The sequence below is a fragment of the Emys orbicularis genome, chromosome 3 (genome assembly GCF_028017835.1).
Source record: "Emys orbicularis isolate rEmyOrb1 chromosome 3, rEmyOrb1.hap1, whole genome shotgun sequence".
Taxonomy (NCBI): Eukaryota; Metazoa; Chordata; order Testudines; family Emydidae; genus Emys; species Emys orbicularis.
In genome coordinates, this window is record NC_088685.1 from 213,314,125 (window position 1) to 213,337,113 (window position 22,989).

General features: G+C 40.8%; 1 protein-coding gene across 3 annotated transcripts in view; it reads left to right on the plus strand.

Annotated features, from left to right (window-relative positions):
- Nucleotides 1-21,632, plus strand: part of MAP4K3 (mitogen-activated protein kinase kinase kinase kinase 3) — a 125,708-nt gene extending 104,076 nt beyond the window's left edge. For 2 of the 3 annotated variants that reach the window (XM_065400301.1, XM_065400304.1), the window contains 7 exons: nucleotides 1,094-1,197; nucleotides 2,134-2,305; nucleotides 6,511-6,579; nucleotides 6,672-6,764; nucleotides 9,722-9,792; nucleotides 17,942-17,997; nucleotides 21,545-21,632. In XM_065400301.1, coding sequence (XP_065256373.1) covers nucleotides 1,094-1,197; nucleotides 2,134-2,305; nucleotides 6,511-6,579; nucleotides 6,672-6,764; nucleotides 9,722-9,792; nucleotides 17,942-17,997; nucleotides 21,545-21,632 — 653 coding nt within the window. Of the gene's footprint in view, nucleotides 1-1,093; nucleotides 1,198-2,133; nucleotides 2,306-2,899; nucleotides 2,906-6,510; nucleotides 6,580-6,671; nucleotides 6,765-9,721; nucleotides 9,793-17,941; nucleotides 17,998-21,544 lie in introns of all 3 variants that reach the window. The other variant, XM_065400303.1, reaches the window with a different exon arrangement.
- The last annotated feature ends 1,357 nt before the right edge of the window (nucleotides 21,633-22,989 follow it).

The following is a 22,989-nucleotide window of genomic DNA, read 5'->3' on the forward strand; positions in this document are numbered from 1 at the left end:
GGCCCCTAAATGCCTTTGTAAATCTAGCCCAAGATCACATCAGTTAGCTTAGACCCTTAGATTGTACGTTCTTTGGGACAGAGACTGTATCATTTTATGTCTTGTACAGCTCTAATCATATGGTTGATGATTTAATAATGTGATAATGTAATTAGTCTGTAATGTAATGAATTTGCAGAGTTCAGGCAGTGCACGCAACTTATAGCATTTCCTGACTTTTCAGCGCCTAGCAGTCCACCTTCTTGTTCTCTTTTTAAATAAAGATTTTTTTAAATGATTAGTGATTAAAACTGCTCTTCTTATAGCTTTTATGAAAACTGTGATGACTGATATCCTTCCTATTTCATTTCAGTCAAGGTGTAAGATTAAGTAATGTGTTAATTGAATTTTAGGTACTGGTGCAAAATATACTGAGTGTTACATTTTTAGGCCAACTTTGTAATTAAAATTCAGCTTCCTGGGAAACGGGATAGCTCAAAGAATCGACAGTGGATATAGGGAGCCTTTCATTTCCGATCACTTGCTGGAACTAGAACACTAATGACTGAAAGGCTACTGAGCGACTCTCAGTTGGTAATGACTGGTAAATTGTTAAATGATTGCTGGCCTCTGTTCAGTTCATGTTGGAGAAGTGTCACTGTCATAAGAACAGCCATTATAATTGGCACCTTTCTTCAAAGTCTTAACACTAGAGGAGGTTCCTCATGATAATTAAAAAATAGTTGGGGCACACAAAATTCTGAAATGGGAAGCTTTGACTGTCAGTGTCCGTGCTATAACTATCCTGTAGGCAGCCCTAAAGTATTAAGTCCTGTTTCAGTCAAAAACCTTCAGTCAGTTGTATTAAAACAAGCTGGGTATATAAAATATGGTTTTATTATGATGTTTGTGATAGCCCCTACTAAATGCTGTGTTTTCCAAACTCTTAAGACATTCCTAGGAACCCAAAATCTAAGGGTTGTATGTAGTTTGAAAACTTGACTTTTCAGAGTCCCTTTTCATATCTGGCACTTTCAGAATTGCAAAGGCTGTGTTAAATTAGATGTGAAATGTTTATGCTAAGCAACTAACTTTACCTTTTCTTTCTTGGCAGTGAGGAATCCTTACACAGGCCACAAATACCTTTGCGGAGCACTACAGTCTAGCATTGTTTTGTTAGAATGGGTTGAACTGATGCAGAAGTTTATGTTAATTAAGGTAAACCTTACAATAAGATGTCCACAAGCAGATGTCCTACCTTCCCTTTAGGACTCAACCTCTTAATACAAAATGTTGATTTTTCAGATGCTTTTATCTTGGAAAAAATTAGTTGAGTAACCAAAACGTAAATAATTTCTTATGTCCCTATAAGATTTTCTGTTCATTTCTGCTTAACTCATTTTGAAAAATAAAATTCATCTTACATCATTTGAAAAATACCAGTTTAAAATGTCCCAAACATTTGCTAGATGCTAACTAAACATTATTTAGGGCCTTTTTCCCTGCACATATCCAGTCTAAAGGTTGATTTTTTTTCTATCTGTCAGTGTTGTCTTGTAGTTATACAGTCAGAATGTTCTGGCTAATCAATGGGCAGAGCCTTGGGAGAATTGAGGGGAGAACATGGATAGTTCTCACTTGATGCCAAACCTAAAGGGAGAAGATGACTCATTTGTTTTGAACTGTGTGACTCTTTGGGTGCTCCAAAATCAAATAGTTGTTATTCCCAGCTGACATCTGCCGGACTGAGGCCACAGTGCTTCATGTTTCTTGGATAGGCAGCACCCACAGTCTGGTCAGCTAGGGGAAACAAAAGTTTTAAACCTCCCCAACTGGTGATGTCACTCAGAGGATCTGGGCTCTCTCCTGCAAGCAGCCATAAGAAAAATGATGGTGAAAGTTCAGATTCTGGATATTAATAACAAAATCCTCATGAAGAACCTAAATCTTCATAAATCAGATTTTCCCACATCTGCCAAGTACTATGATCCCAGGAAATGAGATTGATGTTACATAAGTGTGCTAATGATGAATGGCAAAACGACTTTAGCCAACTTACCGTGCCGTTGAGATGACTAATCGTGATGTGTACTAAATTGTTTGCTTTGTAACTTGTTTGCCTTTATCTAACCGTTTTTTTGTTTCTTAATCTAGCACATAGATTTCCCTGTACCTTGTCCACTGAGATTGTTTGAAATGCTGGTAGTACCTGAACAAGAATTCCCCTTAGTTTGTGTTGGTGTCAGTAGAGGGAGAGACTTCAACCAGGTGGTGAAGTTTGAGACTGTCAACCCAAATTCTACCTCTTCATGGTTTACAGAAACAGGTTTGTGCATTATGATTGGATTCCCAAATTATTTGCTATCTTACTTTATTATAATTAGAGCACTAGTAACGGCTAGGTTCCATAGTTTCCATTATGGAAATGACACAATGTCCCATAATTAGTTACATTGGGTTTTTCACGTAAAGTGGACTCCCAGTTGTCCATAACTCTCTCTGACTTTCACCTTCCAGGCTAAAATTTTTGACGGAGTGAGGTTTTTTGGAATGTTTGAGTGTAACACACAGGGGACAGAATAAAAGTTGCTTGTGTTTCCGTAAGTTAGGCCTTTCTTGAATTGTGTGCTTCACTTTGCAACTTCATTGTTCTCTTGACATAGTGTTTTTAATGGATTTTAATAGAATTTCAGGCTGACCGCCTTCTTCTCAGGCAGTTGGTGTGAGATGTTGTGGGCCAAATGCAGGGAGCAGGTTTCAAGATGGCAGTTACCTTACTGTTGCTGAGAAGGAAGTACTTGCCCCTTCCTCTTCCCATGAAGATCGGGAGGAGGGAAGGCATATGTGCCCTGTAGCCTGCATCCGGAAGCCACCACTTATTTTTTATCCTCATGGCTGGCGTGAGTGCCATTTGGATGAGGAGCTAGTGCACAGAGATAGCAGCAGAAACTCAAGATGAAAATTGGGTAGTGGAGAGACACCTTTCTGGATTGCTCCCCACCCTCTTGAAAACCAGTTGCCGTCATGAGCCTGGTGCCAGTCCCGGTCCCAGCCCCACAATGCAGAAGCAGTAAGTAGCTCTGTCTCAAGGCTTTAGTCATCCCTGTGGCCAGAGCAGAAGGTAATATGGCGCACTCCCATTGATCTGTGGTGAGCTTGTAAGTTGTCATCCCTCAGTACTTTTGCACAAACCTCACTGATACGATCCTGTGGAGCTCACTAAAAAATGCTATTTTCACTAGAAAGATTTCTGCTGATTTTCTTGCTTCTTAAATGAATATCTGAAAAACTTCTGATGTATATAGAAGTGCAACTACACAAATGACTGTTATCAGTGGTAGTGCTGCAGTGTATGGCCAGTTAATACTGTAATACTTGTGTGTGTGAACTTTGAGGTCCATGTTCAGATTGGTACATGGGGTTATGTAGCTCCTAATATAGTCGATGAAAGTAGAACACTGAAAAGCAACTCTTTAAAAATGTACCCTTTGTATTCAGTCTTATTTCAGTATTGTCTGCATCAATGATATGTCTCTGTAAATGTAAAATCTTTATTCCCTTCTTAATACCCTTTGTTTTTTAACTTAGACAGTTTAACACTTCTCTGAATTACTGCACCTCTCCTCGTTAGAATTCTTTTTTAGACATTTGTATGTCCTTCTGGTGCATCTGTATTGTTGGCAGGTCGTCTTTCCTTATTATATTGGCAGTACTTTAAACCACATGGTTAAATCAGTCTCCCCTGTCCTCTGCTGACAGGACATTGAGAACACAGTCAAAAACTCTCTTTGAGAAGAGAGAAAAGTATACAGTATGTGGCAGTTAAATAGCTTACACCAAATGATTATTATTTTATATATTTGGCATTTGTTTGGAAATGTTTAAATGATATGCTACAAAATAATTGTCTTTGCTCCATTTGTGTGATGATCATGAGTTAGAAAATGCATACACTTTCTTGTGACTGACAGGCCAAATTATTGGCTCTGAAAGTGCATTTTTCTCCAGAGACAATTATGCCTGATGGCGTGTGAGTGAGACTCCCACGTGACATATTGCTTCACTGTGTGTGGTCTTAGGCAGAGCCAACTCAATTCCTATGAAATGGCAAAGAACACACACCCTGGGGGTGGTGGTGAAGAGGTAGCTCTTTTAATTTCTTTCCCCCATCCCTCTGGTTCTGGCAGCTAAGTCACAGGGAAAATGGTATGTATTACATTTTCAGTAGCTCTGTTCTGCTCTCCGCACTCTCAAGTAAGAGCACCCAGTGCCTGACCAGCATCGAGAACACAGCAGCCTCTCAGCCTACCATGTTCCCTACATGGGTAGAAGGCTGAGAATGGAGTTCTTTGTCCAAAAAATTAGAGAGGAAGACAGAGTGAGGAGTCTTCTCTCATCATCAAGGGGGCAAAGGCAGGAAATAGAAAATGAAGTTCCCAGCCTCCTCCTACACTGACACCAAAGACAGTACCACGGTGGGTTCTGGTTATGGTGTCATCCCAGGCTTGTTGCCACGAAAGGCTGTGATGCGCTGTTATGTACTTTCCCCATTTTTCATTAGATGTGAGAATGCTTTAGATGAAAAAAATCTTTTGAAATATGAAAGAATAGATTTTAATATTGTTGAACTGGTACTCTTTTTTGCTCTCTATTCCATAACTAGAAAAATTGCCCATGAAAATACTCTCATACTTTGAACTGCACATTTCTTTCCACCATTTAATTTGATTTTACACAGATATTATTACTGTTTTAAAATCTTTTTTGGCCTTTTCTACACTAAAGGGAAAAGTCGATCTAAGCTACGCAATTTGAGTTACATGAACAGCGTAACTCAAATCGACATAGCTTAGATCTACTTTCCGCGGGGTCCACACTACGCAATGTTGACAGGAGACACTCTCCCGTCGACTCCCCTTACTCTTCTCAATCAGGTGGAGTACAGGAGTCGACGGGAGAGCGATTGGTGGTTGATTTAGCGAGTCTTCACTAGACCCACGAAATCGACCGCCAATGCATCAATCGCCGCAGCGTGATCCTCAGGTAAGTGTAGACAAGCCCTTGGTCTAGGCTGAATCATTAATGGTTTAACTCATGTGCAGGAATGTATTCCAGGCCTCACAGAGGCCTGTCTGTTCAGCTTTGTGGGGAGGCGGGTAATGTCTTGACTTGCTGTAGTGACTCCTCCAGCTGTTTAAGGGTGACTGCAGTTCACTGGAGGGGAAGTCACGGCTCACCCAGCCGAAGGGACAGTTGCTTTGATGAGACTCTTGCAGGTGGAGTGTTAATACAAAAATAGGGGAGTATCCTTTGGGATCAGAGTACAATTTGTCTGTACAAGAGTAAAAGAGGAAAGTATTTACAATAAAATTGTATTGTGCTTCTCAACTATATAGGAGCTAAGTATTACCAATTATTAATAATACTGAAAATAATGGGCCCCAATCCCAGAATCCAAGAGTGAGTCAGGGAGCCAGGCTGAGGGGATAGAAATGGCAGAAATATTCTAAGACCAGTTTTTCACCACTTTGGTTCAGATGCCGATCCAGATTGCAGTGAAGGTTGTGATAAAAATCTAAATCTCAAATTTGAACTCAAAAGTAACCAGGTCAGGAGACTGCCTCAGTGAGCATATTTCTACTGCCCCATATGTGGAGTTCTTCCATTTTTTTATCTTATGCAGGACCAAGGATTTGACTTATTTTTTTAAATGGGGCTAAAATGTTCTTAATTACGAGTGATTCATAGCTGCTTTTAGTGTTTTATGTAACATGTTTTAATTTCTCATCTTTAATAGAAACTGAATTAGTTTCTCACTTGGTTGTATGAAAGGTTCCTAGAATGCTGTGGTATCGATACCAAATTAGCAAGAGTTGCTTTTTATCATATCTTGCTAAAAGAAATTATATTTTGTCTTTTGAGTTGGCATGTCCACTGATCTGAGGTTGTGGGTCAGATCTCCCCCATTTGCTGTGATGGAGACCACTGCAGCTCTAATGTGGAAGAAAGGTTACTCTCTCACTCCTTTGTTCAAACTGTCTTCATTAACAATTTGTAAATAGCATATACAATCTGAAGATGAAGGAGAAGTTGCAAACAGTAGCAAGGACTGAGAACAGTCCAAAAGTCCCTTGCAAGATTTAGAAACAATGGCAGAAAAATTAGAACAGGATTCCAGTTGGAAAAATGCAAACCAACACATCTGGAGGAAATAATCTGAAACATGTATATTTTATGGAAAGCAAAAATACTGAAAGACAAAGAGGTGACGGTGGACAGCAACTTAAACACAAGTTTGCTTTGTAATATTAATACTTTAATATTACAGCTTCATTTGCCTCCATCACAGCCAACAAGTTGGGTAAGTGGACATGCCTTTTTAAGAGAAGAGAAATTTCACTAGTAAGAAAATCTTTCTGTAGTTGAAAATACAACAGTACCTTAAGTCCTTTTGAACTTCAGAATCTCCACATTCAAATGTGATGGTAATTTGTATTGTATATAAATTAACTGTAATTATTTTTGTTATAGACACTACGCAGGCGAGCGTTGTACATTTAACACAGCTGGAAAGAGATACCATTTTAGTGTGTCTGGATTGTAAGTTTTAGTTATGAACCAAATATACACATTCAAATTAGGTCACTTGTTTGAGAGCAATGGCTAAGTGACACCTCTTGTTTATTCTCTAGGCTGTATAAAAATAGTAAATCTACAAGGCAGATTAAAATCTAGCCGAAAACTGTCATCAGAGCTCACGTTTGATTTCCAGATTGAATCAATAGGTGAGTGTGGTTTTGGACTCAACTTGGTGTAGCTCGTTTAATTTGGCACTCAATGCTAAAGATAGTAATTTTCAAGACTTTGCTGACATGAAATGTATCAACTCCTATGTTTTATTGTGTGGTGACGAGTTGGGCTGAGCATTCAATGGACTGATAGGCTTCCAAAAGAGGGACCAGAATGGAAGAGTAACCTCAGAATTCCCTCCGATTAGGCTAAATGGTCTGGTAATGTTATGACCCTCTGTCTCTACAGAAAGTCTGTACTCAGGCCACTCAAACTCGTGAATTATTCCTGTTGCTAATTCGTTCTTTTCATTTATGCATGCAGTTCATTTGTTTACTTCAGTCTCAACACTGCAAATGCAGGAAGTGTGAACTAAAATTCATTGCTAACTAGCCTCTATTTTCTTACTAAATTTGTAAATCCCTTGTTAAATGTATATGGCACATCACTGTCTCATGAAAATAAATTTAACTCCTTAGTTGAAGGCAGTGTGGCCTAGTGTATTGGACTGAGACTCCGGAGATCAGGGTTCTTGGTGACCTTGGGCAAGTCACTTCACCGCTTTGTGCCTCAGTTAACCCATCTTTAATGGGGATAAATCTATGGATGAAAGCCGCTATATAAGACCTAGATATTATTAGTGTAGTTATGGCATAGTGGAGTAGTGCAACTTCCTCACTTCTCTGCGTCATCCTCTCCCTTTTCTGTTCCCAAATGGGGTTCATGAAAGCACTGTACCATTTTTTCCCCCCTGTTTCTACCAAAAGCCTACTGTGGTAACACACAGATAAAATGTGTACCCCTTGGAAGATCTCTGGGGATTTTTATTGAGACCGCATGTTGTGCCATGTCTGCCACAAATCATTTTGGTGACACGTGGATGATATGTTGCCTGGCAATAATGCTACCATCAGTCTCTCTTATAATTAGTTCTATCAGATTCCGGCAGAATTTAATCAAGGAGAGTCACGTAGAATTTGTTCCACAATAGATTGACAATTTGGAATTCTTCTACTCTCATAATGGATGCACTTATTTTACACACTTCATTCCCACCCTTGGGAACTGAAAATGCACTTCACATTATTGTGGTATTCTGTTCATGACGCTCAGAACGACAAGCCACTGTTACCTCTCTGCTTCAGCAAGAGTGAGCTTTGCTAGAGATTAGACCGGATGTCAGCTTCCTGCCACACCTGTCTTTCTAACTCACCGGCAAATTCCTCAAGGCTCTATGGGTATGTCTACACTGGAAGAGAAAACCCATGGCACAGAGTCCCAGAGCCTGGGCCAATTGACTCGGGATCATAGGGTTCAGGCTGCAGACTAAAAAGGTACTGGAGATGCTCAGGCTCAGACTGGAGCCCAGGCTTGGAGACCCATCCCACCTGTTAGGTTAGCTGAAGACTCTCACTTCAGTTTAATATACAGCACTGAGATGGTTTTGTAATAAAACAAGAATACATATATTAATAAAGAACAAAGATTTAAATGATACTAAGCAAGAGAAAAAAAGATAGGTATGGTTACAAACAAAATAAAACACACTTTCTAGTATCTGAATCTTAATAGATTACAGTCTTGGTCTCAGTCAATTTCTATTGCTTATAGTCAGTTCCCAGAGACTTCAACCCCCCACGTTGTTCAAGGATCCACCTTTCACAGATTCCAAGAGCTCTGGCCTGTTTTGTCCCTTAAATGATTGATAAATAAGGCCTGTTCTACACTAGAAAATAAGGTTGGTTTAAGTACATCGGTCAGGAGTCTCAGGGAGGTGGATTATCTTTGCTGGTGTTGGCGTAGGTAGTGTCTATCCTTGTAGCATTTTAAGTGTAGACAGGGCCTAAGTGCCTTTTTCCTCCCATTATATTACTTAGAGTCCATTGTCTTTGCTTCCAGAACCAGGAAGACTTCCTGGATTTGCAGATTCTGTCTCTGGAGTGCTTTCTATGCTGTTTCCTCCTTGCTTGTTAGCGTGATTGCTTTGTTTACCTTATATGTAAATGTACTTTTATTGTCCTATGCCTGTAATCAAGCCAGTCAGACAAGGGAATCCACATTCCTTTGTCTGACAGGCTTGATTTATACACTGCCTCCAAAACTCATTTTAAGAACATATTTCCAGCACACTCAATTCTTTATACACAACCAGTGCATACATTGCACAGTGATATTCATGACCGGCGTTTTACCCGTTTACATACATCTTACAAGATACCTTTTGGATCCATATTATTACCACAGTGTGTTGGAATTAGTGAGTGTGTCAGGCCTGATATGAGTTACATGACAGTGGCCCTCTGTCAGTGAGCATTGAGTGGCTGTTAGGGTAAAAAAGAAAGTCATTCTGTCTCTTGAAAATGAATTTTAAATCCTTAATATACTATTACCCAGTAGATTTATACAACTCTCTTTTAAAAAGCTACTTTGCTGCTTCTGTAATTAGAATTTAATGTAATTTAAAAGGCAGTTGGGACCTATGATATAACTGCCTTTTTTTTAAGACAATAAAGAAAATGAGGGGAGGGGATGGGAAGAGGAGGGTAAAAATAAAAAGGTTTTAATTGTAGACTATTTTCAGCTGTTTTCTTTAATTTGGGAGGAAAAGGTAGAATGCAAGTTTTTGTAAAGTTCCAATGCTTATGTACCTGGAAATCTTGCACATTTTCTAAAGATTTAAACTCTTTGAGAAAATGAATTAATATTTTACAAATAACACAGGGCTCATATTAACGAACAGTGTTTGTAAAGCCCTTTTTTGACCAGCTTGAGGTGGGTTAAGTCATTCTGGTGAAACATTTTGGGATCTTTTGTGAGGGAATTGGTGTAATTATAAAATGTCTACAGACAGAATGTAAAATTGCCATGATAGGAAGGTAATAAATATTTTTTGCCTTGAAAGAATAAATTGGGGTTGTCACCAAAATTAACTCAAGTTTTCTTTTCCTTCTAGTTTGCCTACAAGACAGTGTTTTAGCTTTCTGGAAGCATGGAATGCAAGGAAGGAGTTTTAGGTCAAATGAGGTGAGTGCAATATCTTCCCCACAATTTTTTTGCTCCTAATTCAGTTAGAATGCAACAAGAATAAGAGTAAATGAATATTGCTTTATTGAATTGAATAAGTTTAAATAGGATTCTTTGTTGGACATAACAGCTAGATATTTTAAGCATTGTTTCAACAATATCTAAATTTCAGGATAAACCAGAAGAATTCAGCTTGTCATCCCAAGACTAACCTTTAAATGTTGAAAACCCTCACAGAAAACAAATGGACCTTAGTTTACTGTTCCAAAGAACAGAATGCCAAGGCGCAGATTCATCCCTAGTGGAATATTGTGGAATCTACATTAGGTATATTGGAGGCATTACATTCTGGTGTGGTACTGTTATACACTCACTTTGCACAAGTGTAAATGGCCATGTGGGGAGAAAAGCAGTGGAGAATCAGGTCCAAAAAGATGCATTAGCACAGACCAGGAATTCACCTCTGTTAAATGAGCTGTGTATGCTTTGAAAAGGCAGTGAAACCTCTACCCCTCCAGCCTTGAAAAGAAAAGCTGCACGGCCTGGGGAAAATAGTTCTTTCTCGCGCCTCTCAATCATGAAAAGAGACATGCTACAGGGCCCAGGATCTGACCCCACCCGTGTTGTTCCTAACATAAGAAAAGGCAGAAAAGAATAACAAAGTTATCCATGCTGCTGCAGCAAAATATAAGGAGTACACAATGCTACTGACTTGAGTATTCAGTTTGGAATGGATACTGGGGAAACGTTTAGCCAAAATCATCTGAATATCTATTCAAAGAATCACTTCAATACCCCTAGTTATTAACACCAGCAGCTGGGATTTCCCAACAACTGGGTGCTCAAGCATTCAACTTTAGCATTAAGTGTTAGGAAATTCAGGTTCCTATTGCCAAATAGTAAACATCAGTGGAGAGAGTGAGCAAGTCACCTTTAAATACAGTTAATCATCTATATACTTAAATCATATCAAACTTAGATCTTCCATTTCATTAGTCACGTTATTTATGTAGAATATCCAATGAGTGACCATGCTGAAAAAATGCTGATACTTTTTTGACTGATGTTTGGTTTGTCTTTGTGAGCTGCCAAAAATGTATTCTGTACAATTCATCAGACTATTTTTAATTCTTTGAGTGCCTTCTGCATATTTTTACTCCTGGATTGTGCTGGCCTCTGCAACCTATATGCTGGAACTATCTCCAAAGAGTGTCCATAGGAGTGTTCACGCACCCCATCCTATATCTCTCATCAGCGTTCCCTAACCTTCTGAGGGCAAGGCTATAAAAGGGACCATGGTACTATCTGCCTACCTCAGTTCCTTCCAACCCCAGCATCAGATGGAAGCAACCCTTTTCGGATCTCTTTGATCTGGAGCTTTTCTCCTAAAAATGCGATTGATAATGATTAGCGTAGTTTATTATATTGGATTATTATAATTATGTATTAATGATAATTAATTGTTTAGCTGAGTTAGTGTTAGTCATGGATCTGACGAACAGAAGATTGGGCTTTAAAAGATGTGCTTCTTTTCTTGCAGTGTTTCTTGCATTGTACTTCCATGTAAGATGTCTGGCATGTCTTGGTGAGGGACATTCTCTATCCAGATGCTCTGTCTGCAGTACGTTAATTCCTACAGCATGTAAGGACAGACCTGTTGGATATGAGGTGTCCCAGAGCTCAGAACATAAGGCAAAAAACATGTCAGCTCCAAGTTCAATGGCTGCTAAATCTAAGTTGCTTATGAAGACTCAGAATTGGCACTGAAATTCTCATGTGCCTACAGCACATCTGGTGCTTGGGACATAGGATTCATTGACAACGACCTGCAAGGTGCCATCAGCACTGGCCTCTGAGACAAAGGCTACGCCATGAGAAAAGCCATCTGATCCATCTGTAGTGGTTTTGAAGACTATGACTAGAGTGAAGATGACCACTGTTAGCAGGCCAGATCCCATATGGGTTATTCGACATTGGGTCTGTCAGACTGGGATTTGTCTACTTTGGTTCCCAGACTAAAAATGAAAGCAGTCCAAAGAGAGAGATCTAAACGGAGACCTCAATTTGCGGATCCGTTAATTCTGCTGGATCCAAAGACAGTGTTGAAGACGCAGCCATTATCAGAACTGCAAAATATGGATACAGTAGTAGCAGAAATTCATCCCATTGGAATGGACAATGGTCTGGATCCCTGGGAAAGACCTTCTATGGAAAGGAAAAAAGATTCTGTCAAATGTCTTCACTAAGGTTCCTACATCTGAAGAGATACAGTATGGAAGTAATACCTCATTTAGCTCAGGAATCTTCCCTTCCTTTCAGGCTCTCAGAGTAAAACTACCTTTGTTTGTGATGCTTCACTTGCTGGTTCCAGGGATATTGCTGATCATATCAGTAACATATTTGAGGTTGTATCAACAACCAGAGGGCCAGGATAGAGCTAGACAACCAGAGGCCTTGTCTAGGTTTCAGCCTCCTACAGCAGGATTTACTCCTGAATATGGAACCTTTAGACCAGTGGTGGGGAACCTGCAGACCGCGGGCCGCATGCGGCCCATCAGGGTAATCTGATTGCGGGCCGTGAGACAGTTTGTTGACGTTGACCATCCGCATGCACATCCCCCCCGCAGCTCCCAGTGGCCATGGTTCACCGTTCCTGGCCAATGGGAGCTGTGGGAAGTGGCGGCCAGCACATCGCTGCGGTCCACCGCTTGCCACAGCTCCCATTGGCTGGGAACAGCAAACCGCGGCCACTGGGAGCTGCGGGGAGCCGTGTCTGCAGTCAACGTGAACAAAATATTGTATTGTGCACTCCATTATCCAAGTCATTAATGAAAATATTGAAAAGTATTGGACTCAGGACAAGACCCCTGCAGGACCCCACAAGGTATGCCCTACCAGTTTAACAGCAAACTATTGATAGCTACTCTGAGTACGGTTTTTCACCAGTTGTGCACCCACCTTATATTAATTTCATCTAGACCACATTTCCTTACTTTGCTTATGAGAACATCATATAGGACTGTCCAAAGCCTTACTAAAATCAAGATATGTCCCACCTAATGCTTCCCCCGCATCTGCTTGGCAAGTAACCCTGTCAAAGAAGGAAATTAGGTTGGATTGGCATGATTTGTTCTTGACAAATCCAGGTTAGCTGTTACTTATCACTGTTATCCTCTACGTGCTTACAAATTGATTGTTTAATAATTTGTTCCAGTAACTTTCTGGGTATTGAAGTTAGGCTGACTGGTCTGTAATTCCCCAGGTCCTCTTTGTTCCCCTTTTTAAAGCTTGGTACTATGTTTTCCCTTCTTCAGTCGCTGGGGCCTTCATCTGTCCTCCATGAGTTCTCATTACAGCCTCCCGATCTACTCTGCATTGGTTTGAAACTCTCCATCTCAACTATGCTTATTTTCATATTTCTGTAAGACCAAGCCATAGCAAATATCTCTGCTTCATGGAAAGACAAAGACCTTTTCAATAGAATGTCTCCCTTTTGGCCTTACACTGGCTCTCAGGGACTTGATAAAGTTCTTTTCAGCTGTAGCAGCTCATTTGAAAGACGAGGCATATTTGTTTACCCATATCTAGAGGATTGGCTACTCAAATCAACATCACATAAGGAACTTCTCAGAGACATTCAATGTACAACATCCCTCTTCAAAGAGTTGGGTCTATTAATAAATGTGACAGAATCATGGTTATGCCCCACTCAGGATATTCCTTTCATAGGAACAGTCTTCGATTCTCTGGACGGCAGGACCTTTCTGCCAGACAACAGATTTCTAAGGCTTCAGACAGTTATAGGCATACTTCATTGACAGTGTACCCAGAAATCAGTTATTTTTTCTTCTGGGGCTTATGGCTCTAATGGCAGCAATAACGTATGACATAGAGTACTCTCGTCTCAGGAAGAGGTCTCTACAGTACTGGTTGGCAGTAAATTACATCCCTGGTATGGACGGTATGCACAAAACTCACTGTGTTCTTTGACTTTGTGGTCTCAGAGGACAAATGTTTTAAGAGGAATGTTATTCAGTCGCCCAGCCCTGTCATTGACGGTCACTTTGGGTGCATCCCATCTAAACTACGTTGTGCTTCAGGGGACATTGGAACTCCCAGGAAAGGAGACTACAGCTATACATATTGGAGCTGAGTGTGATTCATCTGGTTCTCAGATCTTTTCTTCCTCATATCGAAGGGAAGGTAGTTCAGGTGGTAATGGACAATATAACTGTCATGTGTTCTATCAACAAGCAGGGAGGGGCTTATTCATCATAATTATGCAATGAAGCAATCAGGCTATGGGATTGGTGCATACAGCACAATGTTTATCCAGTAGCCCTGCGACTATCAGCAAAGGACAACTGGACAGACTAACTGAGCAGAGAGACACAATACAGTTACACGAGTGGTTGGTAAAAGAGGAAGTGATACACAAGGTCTTCAGCAGTTGAGGATATCCTGTCACAACACAGTGTCGTCAGTTCTGGACAAGGGCAGAAAAGGATGTGCAGTCCATATTGGACTAATTTATACTGAATTGGGGAAAGGTTCCCCCCTTTCCATTGATACAGAAAGTAGTGAAGAAAATAATACAGGTTAGGGCAAAAATGGCTTTAGTTGCTCTGGTGTGGCTCAGACAGGAGTGGTACATGAATCTACTTGGGATTTTACAAGATGCTCCCAGTATTACTGGCTCTAGTGTTGCAGTAGCAGAGCAAGATCATTCTTCCAGATCCCCTGTCTCTGCCCCTGACAGCATGGGCTGTTGGACTTTAATGGACCTTGAAAGAGCTTATCCTTTAGATGTGTCTCAAGTGCTCATTAACTCTAGAAAACAATTGACCAGAAGATGATACCAATTTAAATTATCATGGTTTGTGAGTTGGATACAGAACAAACCTGAAGGTTCGGAACTGGCTTTGGTGTATTTTGGAAAACTTACTGCATTTAAAGACTGAAGGTATTTCAGATCCTTTGCTGAAGGTTGATTTAGCAGCTATATCAGCATATCATGTGCTGAGAGATAATAAATCAGTATTTGCACATACAGTAGTATGGTCAAAAAATTACAAAAGGATTTTCAAATCTTTATCCATCTGTAAAGGACCCACTTCTGGGATGGGACCTCAATTTAGTTTTAGCACAACTCATAAAGCCACCCTTTGAGCCCTTGGCAGAGTGTTCTTTATTTCATGACTGTAAATATGCCTTTATAATATGTTATAACTTCAGTCAGGCGAGTTAATGAATTATGCATTCTGATGAAAACTTGCTGCCTTTACTTCTTTCTTTCTACCCTCAGGGTAAGTTGGTCTGCAAATTTGGGGTCTGTTTGACTTTTCACTGCTGTTAGATACCCAAATAACCACAGTCGTTAAAAATTTTAATCTGCAGCTGCCCAGAACACTACACCTGATCCTATCAGACACCGACCTTGGCCATGTTGATCCATACATTCATTACCTTCTAGTGATACTTACAGATCGTATCTAGGAATGAACCCACATACCATGACAAAGCTCTAACTGGTGCAAAACATAGCAAGCCCATCTGCTTAGCAACACAGGTCACTCTGAACACATCATCAGCTCAAGTTCTCTGTTCTGACATTTGAATCTCAGAATGGGATTGTTTTTAGCTACTTAAAAAGTCACCACAGCCATGACCTCTCATCGTTGCTGCCTTCTAGTGGAGCAGTAAAACTGTTGACTAATAGGGAGAGATGTGTGAGTTGAGGAGACAGAACTTTCACAGGAATTTGACCTACATTTTGGGTTTACTGCTACAATGGGCAAGAATGACCATTAGAACTAAATGCAGAATTTACTACTTTGAATTAACTTTCTCCCAATAAGTCCTAAATGCAAATAAATAAATTAACCTTCAAAAACTATTTAAGCTGCTACTCCTTGAGGCCGAGAAAGAAGCTAGGGAAGAATTATTTCTATTCCCAGAAGTAGGTAGAAATTTGTAAATGACACACACAGGCTGAACTAGAATCAGCTGGTGAATTTGGGAGTATATTTTGACGTTTTTTTTTCCAGTTGACCTCATAGACTGATGCACCAGCAGTTTTATGCAGTGCCCTGGTGCTCACCTAAATAAAAGCTTATTACAATAGTACGATTTCTCTGCAACACAAAAAAATCTATTTGTAAGTGTTGGCACCCTGTAAAGCAAATACATGTTGGACTATTAAATTTTCTGTTTACCGTGGTTATATATTTAACAGATTTTATTGTACTCCCATAATTTGTTTTTGAAATAGCAGTATGCTTTTGTTTAATAGTGCTTTTGTCCAGTACATGTTTTCCATGCTTTCTGTTCTCTCTGCACTATTTTGGTTAGCGTTATTGGTCTTGATCGCCACAGCATAATGAGCCTTAGCGAAAGCTGCCTGAAATCATTGGAAAGATCTACATTGACTTCAGTGGGCTTTGGATCAGGCTCTGTAGGCATAGCTCTATTCTCTACAATCCATCTGAATACCTGTGGCAAACCTAAGACTTCAAAATGACATTCTTGCCACAAGGTAGTGTCGTACTACTAGCTAGGAAGGCAGGCTTACGGTTCCCTCTGTGAATACGCGTTGTGACAGGTTGGATCACAGAAACCCCCTGGGAGCTGCCACCCGATGTGCCAAGACTATTTCTACCCCTGCCAGCTCAGGGCCCCAGCACCCTGTCCTGCTGAGTCAGACACTCCCGTCTGCTCCAACACAGACCCAGGGTCTGAATTACTTGCCCCAAAGCTGCAGGTTTACCTGAAAGCAGCTAACAGAAGTGTTCCTGTCTTTAACACTCAGATGCCCAACTCCCAATGGGGTCTAAACCCAAATTTATGAGTTTACCCCCCCAGCTGGCAGGGAAAGCAGGGGTAGAAGTAGTCTTGGCACATCGGGTGGCAGCTCCCAGGGGGTTTCTGTGATCCAACCCGTCACACGCGTGTACTCCAACTGGGGGTGTAATTTCCAGGTTGGCTAGACATACCCATGCTAGCTTTGATTGAGTTTGTGTGCTGAAAATAGCAGTGTAGACGCAGCTACATGAGCGGTGTTTTGGGCTAGCTGCCCAAATACATACCCGGGGTGGGCGAGAGTGTACTTGGGCCATTAGCCACTGCAGCTGCATTGCTATTTTTGGCATGCTAGCATGGTCAGAGCTAGCGCAAGTCCGTCTACCTGAGGAAAAAGTTACTGGGATCTGCAGTCCTCACATGCCCTTCCAGTCTGAGCACTGTTTGCCGATCACCCGTGTGTGGAATAAATACAGGGACCACCACTCATAGAAGAAATGGAGGTTACTTACTGTAACTGGACATTCTTCCAGAGGTGTGGTCCCTGTCTGTATTTCACTACCCACCCGCTATCCCCCCTGCTTTGGATCTGGTTGAATCTGTGGTAAGAAAAGGAACTGAGGGGCTGTTGACCCATGAGGGCCTCTTATACCCTCACTCAGGAGCACGAGGAGATCTACTGTTTGTGTGTGGGCCCATAGATACTGCTTGTTAGAATCTCTGCACTCAGGCACATGGTTCACATGTGTACCCTCCTGTGGAATGCGGACAGGGACCACACATCTCGAAGAACCTCCAGTTAAAGTAACTAAGGCTAGGTCTACACTACAGGGGGGTCGACCTAAGATACGCAACTTCAGCTACGTGAATAGCGTAGCTGAAGTTGCGTATTTTAGGTCGACTTACCTGGCTGTGAGGACGGCGGCGAGTCGACCGCTGCCGCGCCGCCGTCGACTCCGCTTCCGCCTCTTGCCGCGGTGGATTTCCGGAGTCGACGGCAGAGCCATCAGGGATCGATTTTATCGCGTCTTCACTAGACGCGATAAGTCGATCCCCAATAGATCGATTGCTACCCGCCGATCCGGCGGGTAGTGAAGACGTGCCCTCAGCTTCATATTTTGCATAATCTGGCAGAAAGTTCTGGAAAATGGTCCTTTCTTTTGGCCCTTGCTTAAAGGGACAGATTTAAAGAATTCTCAGATTCTGACCGACTTAGACTGGCAATTACCCTAAGTTGGTTAATTCAGTGAGCATTTATTCCTTTCTCTAGCTACAATAAATGTTATGATACATTGGTCAAAAATAACTGCACTTGCTACATGAATAATTATTGTATGTTTTCATTAAATAGATCACACAGGAAATTTCTGACAGTACGAGAATATTCAGGCTGCTTGGATCTGACAGGTATGAACGGTACCAGACATGGTTTATTAAAATAAAAGAGTAATATATATGTTTTCTTCCTCTTATTTCTTAAGGGTATTTTCTCACTAGTACTTCATTCTTCTGTGATTCTTTTGTGGGCTTCTTTTAGTCTCCTTATTTTTCCCCCTTAGCCCTTTCCTTGCATATGTTCCTTGTCTCTCTTTCCTGAGGAGTAATAAAACTTTGTTTCTGAGTTTACCAGTATTTTCTCTCAGGATAAGCTTATATTTCACAGGTGCTCATATAGCTCCAAAACTTTTCTCTTTTTGGGTTCTAACATATAAGAACATAAGAATTGCCATACTGGGTCAGACCAAAGATCCATCTAGCCCAGTGTCCTGTCTTCTGACAGTGGCCAATGCCTGGTGTTTCAAAGGGAATGAACAGAGCAGGCAGTCATCGAGTGATCCATCCCCTGTCGTCCACTCCCAGCTTCAGGCAGTCAGAGGTTTAGGGACACTCAATTGTGGGATTGCATCCCTGGTCATCTTGGTTAATAGCCATCAGTGGACATATCCTCCATGAACTTACTTTAATAGATTTCAGGTTTTGCATTCAGTTGTGCTATGCTGTATTAGATCATGGGATCTGCACCTCAAAACAAATTCAAAATATTAAAAACATACAAATTTCAATACATTACAAAAGCAGAGGGATCTGCCTATTGTTCTGCCAACATCCACAGCCCAGGAGCTGTTTTCTGAGCCCCACAAGGTCCTCCGCTTCTGTTGCTTTTTGGAGCCTGCTTTGCATGGCCCCAAATCTCTCTGCGTCTCCCTGTCCTGCAGGACTAAATAGTGAAGTAGGATGCTCAGCTCCTCCAACCAGTAACTGTCCTGCAAGGTTTTGGAGCTTCACAGGGACCAACACCTTCCTACTTTCTCTGCCCTGCTTTGGAGTGCTGCAGTTTTATGAAGGCTATTAATGAAGTAAATGTTGTATGTTTTAGGTAATATATACTGACAGCAGAATTTCACCCTTTGCATGATACATGTACTGTGCAAAGTTAAACCTTAGTTTTCCTTTGAGAACTGCCTATGTCTGTCTCCACTTGTGGGAATTTCACCCTGGCACTGCATCTCGGAACTATCAAAAAGAGCAATATCTATTGGGACCTTGTAAGCACCCAATCACAGGTCTGAATTTGCAAACATGTCGATCCCACAACCACCCATAGTTCTTCTAACAACAATGATTTACAGGTGAAATATTGCACTGTGCCTTTACAAGCTACATTTTAGCTGTCTTTTGGACTTTAGCTGCTCTCAAGAGAAAAGAGTTTTCTCAGCACTAGGCCTCGGAGCTGTGACTAAGAAACCAAAGAACTGGTACCAGTCCAAGGAGGATTTGATTGCGGGGGACTCCCTCTGATATGAACATTTCACAAGTGCTTGATTGCCCTTTCCTGAGAGTGCCAAGTAGACTGGGCAGACTGCCCCGTGTCAGGTCTGAAGCCTGCACCCGTTACTCTGCCCGATTGAATTCAGGATATTTGGATAAGCCTAAATGGGCCCAATTCCCCTGCAAATTCTGCCTTATTTCTCAGATGTTGGTGGGAAGCCTCTGTCCTGAGGCCTAGAAAGAACCAAGAGCTGTCTGGGTTAGCATCTGTAGCTGCAACAGATGGATCAAAGGGCTAGTTAGCTTCTTCCATAAGCTGAGAAGCTTAGAGGCTCATTTGGCACAATTCTCCATTCTGTGAAATCCCTTCTACTTCTAGGGGTACAGGAACATTTTGAGATCAGTTATGAGTCATCACATGGGCTTTCCCTACATTCTGGTGTCCTTGTGGCCAGAACCCTTTTTTGTGTAGGACTTTTAATCCTTGACCTGTGTGGCCATTCTTTCAACAACTTTACATAGCTTTGTTCGTGCCGTTAGCAAGATTCATGATGATCTCTCCGACAGTGATGAGAATGTTGAGGGATGAGCACTCTGATCACCCTAATTCTTCCATATTTCCCAGTGAACATCATAGTCCATTGTATCTCCTCTCCGATGACAGTAACTAGGCATTGCTTTCTACGTGGAACACTAGGCCTAAATTTAAGCAGTACAGACCCCAGATTTATGCATTTAGTGTCAGTGGATTGGAAGGCAGCAGGCCAGTGAGGAGAGGGTAGTCATTTAAAATTTAAACCAATTTGGCAACCAGGAAGAATTACAATTAAAACCTATTTAACAAACTGAAAACTTTATATACTAGACATTTTCAACACCCAGCTTTAATTGTAACTGCTCTTGGCTGCCAACCTGGTTTAAATTTTAATGTTTGCCTAGCCACCCCTAAGCTCCTTCGTTCCCTGACTGGCCCTCCATGCATATACCCGTCTCTCACAGACCTTTGCTCTCCTGTCACAAGTCTCCTGTAATTTTTGCAGATACTTTGGGCTCTTAATCCACAACACCCAACACCACAGACCCATATGCAGCCTTCTGCTTGCAGAGTTGCTGAGCTTCATAAAAACAGATAAAAGTGACAGGTGCTGAAGCAATGACAACAAAACAGTGGAGTTGTGTGTCAGGAACAGGAAATTTTTAGCTGCATAATGGCATAGCAACCAGCACCCAGACTACCAAAGCATCCAGGAGTTAGGTGGGAGAAATGTTTGACTCTTTAGATCTGGAGATAACCAAGTTACCTGAGAAGACTTGCTGTTTTTTCAGTACCATTGATTTGAAACACAGAAGCGGTATCGTTTTGTGAATCGATGAAGGGTTCCTCAGAACTTCAGAAGAGGGCTAGTTATCCACAGCTACAACTCCTGCTGTGTCCAGAGAAGCTGATCAGCTATTTCAAGTGCAAGAGCAGGGCTTTGAATTCCTCCCAACCCCCCCATATTGGGTTCATTATTTATATCCGCTGCAGTAGATAGACCAAAAGACTAGTTAGTTCATCTCCATCAGATAAACATGAGCTAAACTGACGGCATGGAACATATTGTATACTTCTTAATCGGGTTGGCAGTCAGAATAGTCAGCTAACAGACAATTGTGTCACCATAGCAATTCCATCTTAAGGATTGTCTGCTGCTTGTACTTGAACACCCACCTATTAAAAAGGCAATTCAAGAGGACCGAGCAGTTGGAGGTTGAAGGTCAAAGTGTGTCTCAGTGACACTGTCCAGGTTTGCACAGGAAGCCCGTGGCAGAGCTGAAATGACTCCGAGTGCTGCATTAACCACAAGGCCGTTCCTCCTCCTTGGGAGTGAAGAGCCAGTAGAGTTGTTTGAGGACGGGGTCAAGTGGATGTGCTGCTTGTATGTGTGAAAAACTGAGCAGCGGCGTTTTGCACTGACTGGTGTCCGAGGAGCAGGAGGATTTGGGGAAAGTAAAGCGGAGAGGCGCAGTAGCCCAGGCAGTAGGGGAGGAAAGCGTGAGTGAGGAGTTCAGTAGTGAGAGCCAAATTTACACACGAGCCATGAAGGAAAGTGAGAGTAGAGGATGGCTGAGTTTACAGACCGGGAATTTGAAATTGTATTTGTTATAATTGTTCATTAGATTATTTAACTGTTTTTAATTCTAGGGTTGTGGTATTGGAGAGTAGGCCAACAGATCATCCTATGGCCAACAGCAATTTATACATCCTGGCAGGGCACGAAAACAGTTACTGAGAATCATACCTGGCAGTTAACCATGACGAGAAAACACTACTGCTGCAACATTGATGGATGATTGAAATTGCACAAAACGGCAGTCACCTGACTTCAGTTACTTTGTAATTTATTGTGGCATGAGAGAAAAGAGGATAATTTAGTTTAAGTGGTATGGACACACTTAGCATATTATACCACGGAAGTGCTTAATAATTCACTGTTATGTAATCTTTGTACATATATGCAGTATTTTTCAGTGAAACACATTGCTGAAGACCTACACTGACTTAATGTAGATAGTGATCCTTCAGTTATGTACAAGTGTCTTACCTGTACAGATGTAAAGGTTGCTGAGGAAGCAGAAATTCAATTGGGGTACTATTTTAAGGACTTCTCACGTGTAGTTCTTATAAAATGGGATGTTAGCAATGAACACAGTGCATTTAACATCGCTATTGTATTTTATTATATGTAATTTACTAATACAAATAAATCAACTTTTAGAAATTGTAACCAAGGCTGTAATCATATTACAATCTTGTTTTTAATTTTCATGCAACTACACTGGTGTGATTGTTTGTTTTGCACAAAGTATTTATCTGTGATGTATTTAGTCACAAAGGTAAGCTGTGACTTTGTGGATATGACTTGGGCTTCAGAGTACCTTTTTTTTAGTTTATTTGGGTAGTTTTGTTGTGAAACAAACCAATTAAACACCTGTATTTTTATATTTAAGTAAAATTCTGTAAAGATTACTTTATGCTTGAAAACAATACCTTCTGGAATGGATATGAATCCCAGAATTTGGTACGTTAATGTAACACTGCAATAGTTGTCTGAATTACTAGTGTATGCAATGGTAAAATTAGCATTATTACGAGTCTTCACTAAATGGTTTTATTCGTATCATGAACTACAACATTCCACACTGTGGAAATGGTTCAAAGATCTTGTCATGTTTTGACTTTTTTTGGCCTTATCATGACCATTTTCTTGATTTAGGGTGTTAACACATGGCCAAAATAATTTAGTTACTACCTCATACAAACGATGTAGTGGTTACTTCATATTGCAGGAACATAGTTCTGATCAAAAGTATTTTTGATTTGCTGTTTTCCAATGGAGTATGTAAATGCCAAGTTTTAGCAAAGTGCACACATTTGGCTCTGTTTTGTATATGTTCTTTATATTTTATTATGATAATATACACTAAGAACAAACTAAATTTAAAGTGATTTATGGTCTAAGTTATTGTGATTGGTAATGCTTTTGAATATGTTCCCTAATGTATATAATGTAAAATAAACTTTTTTTAACATGTTGTTGTACAGATAGCTTACCACCTGCACTAATTTCCACGTAAGACTAAAAAATT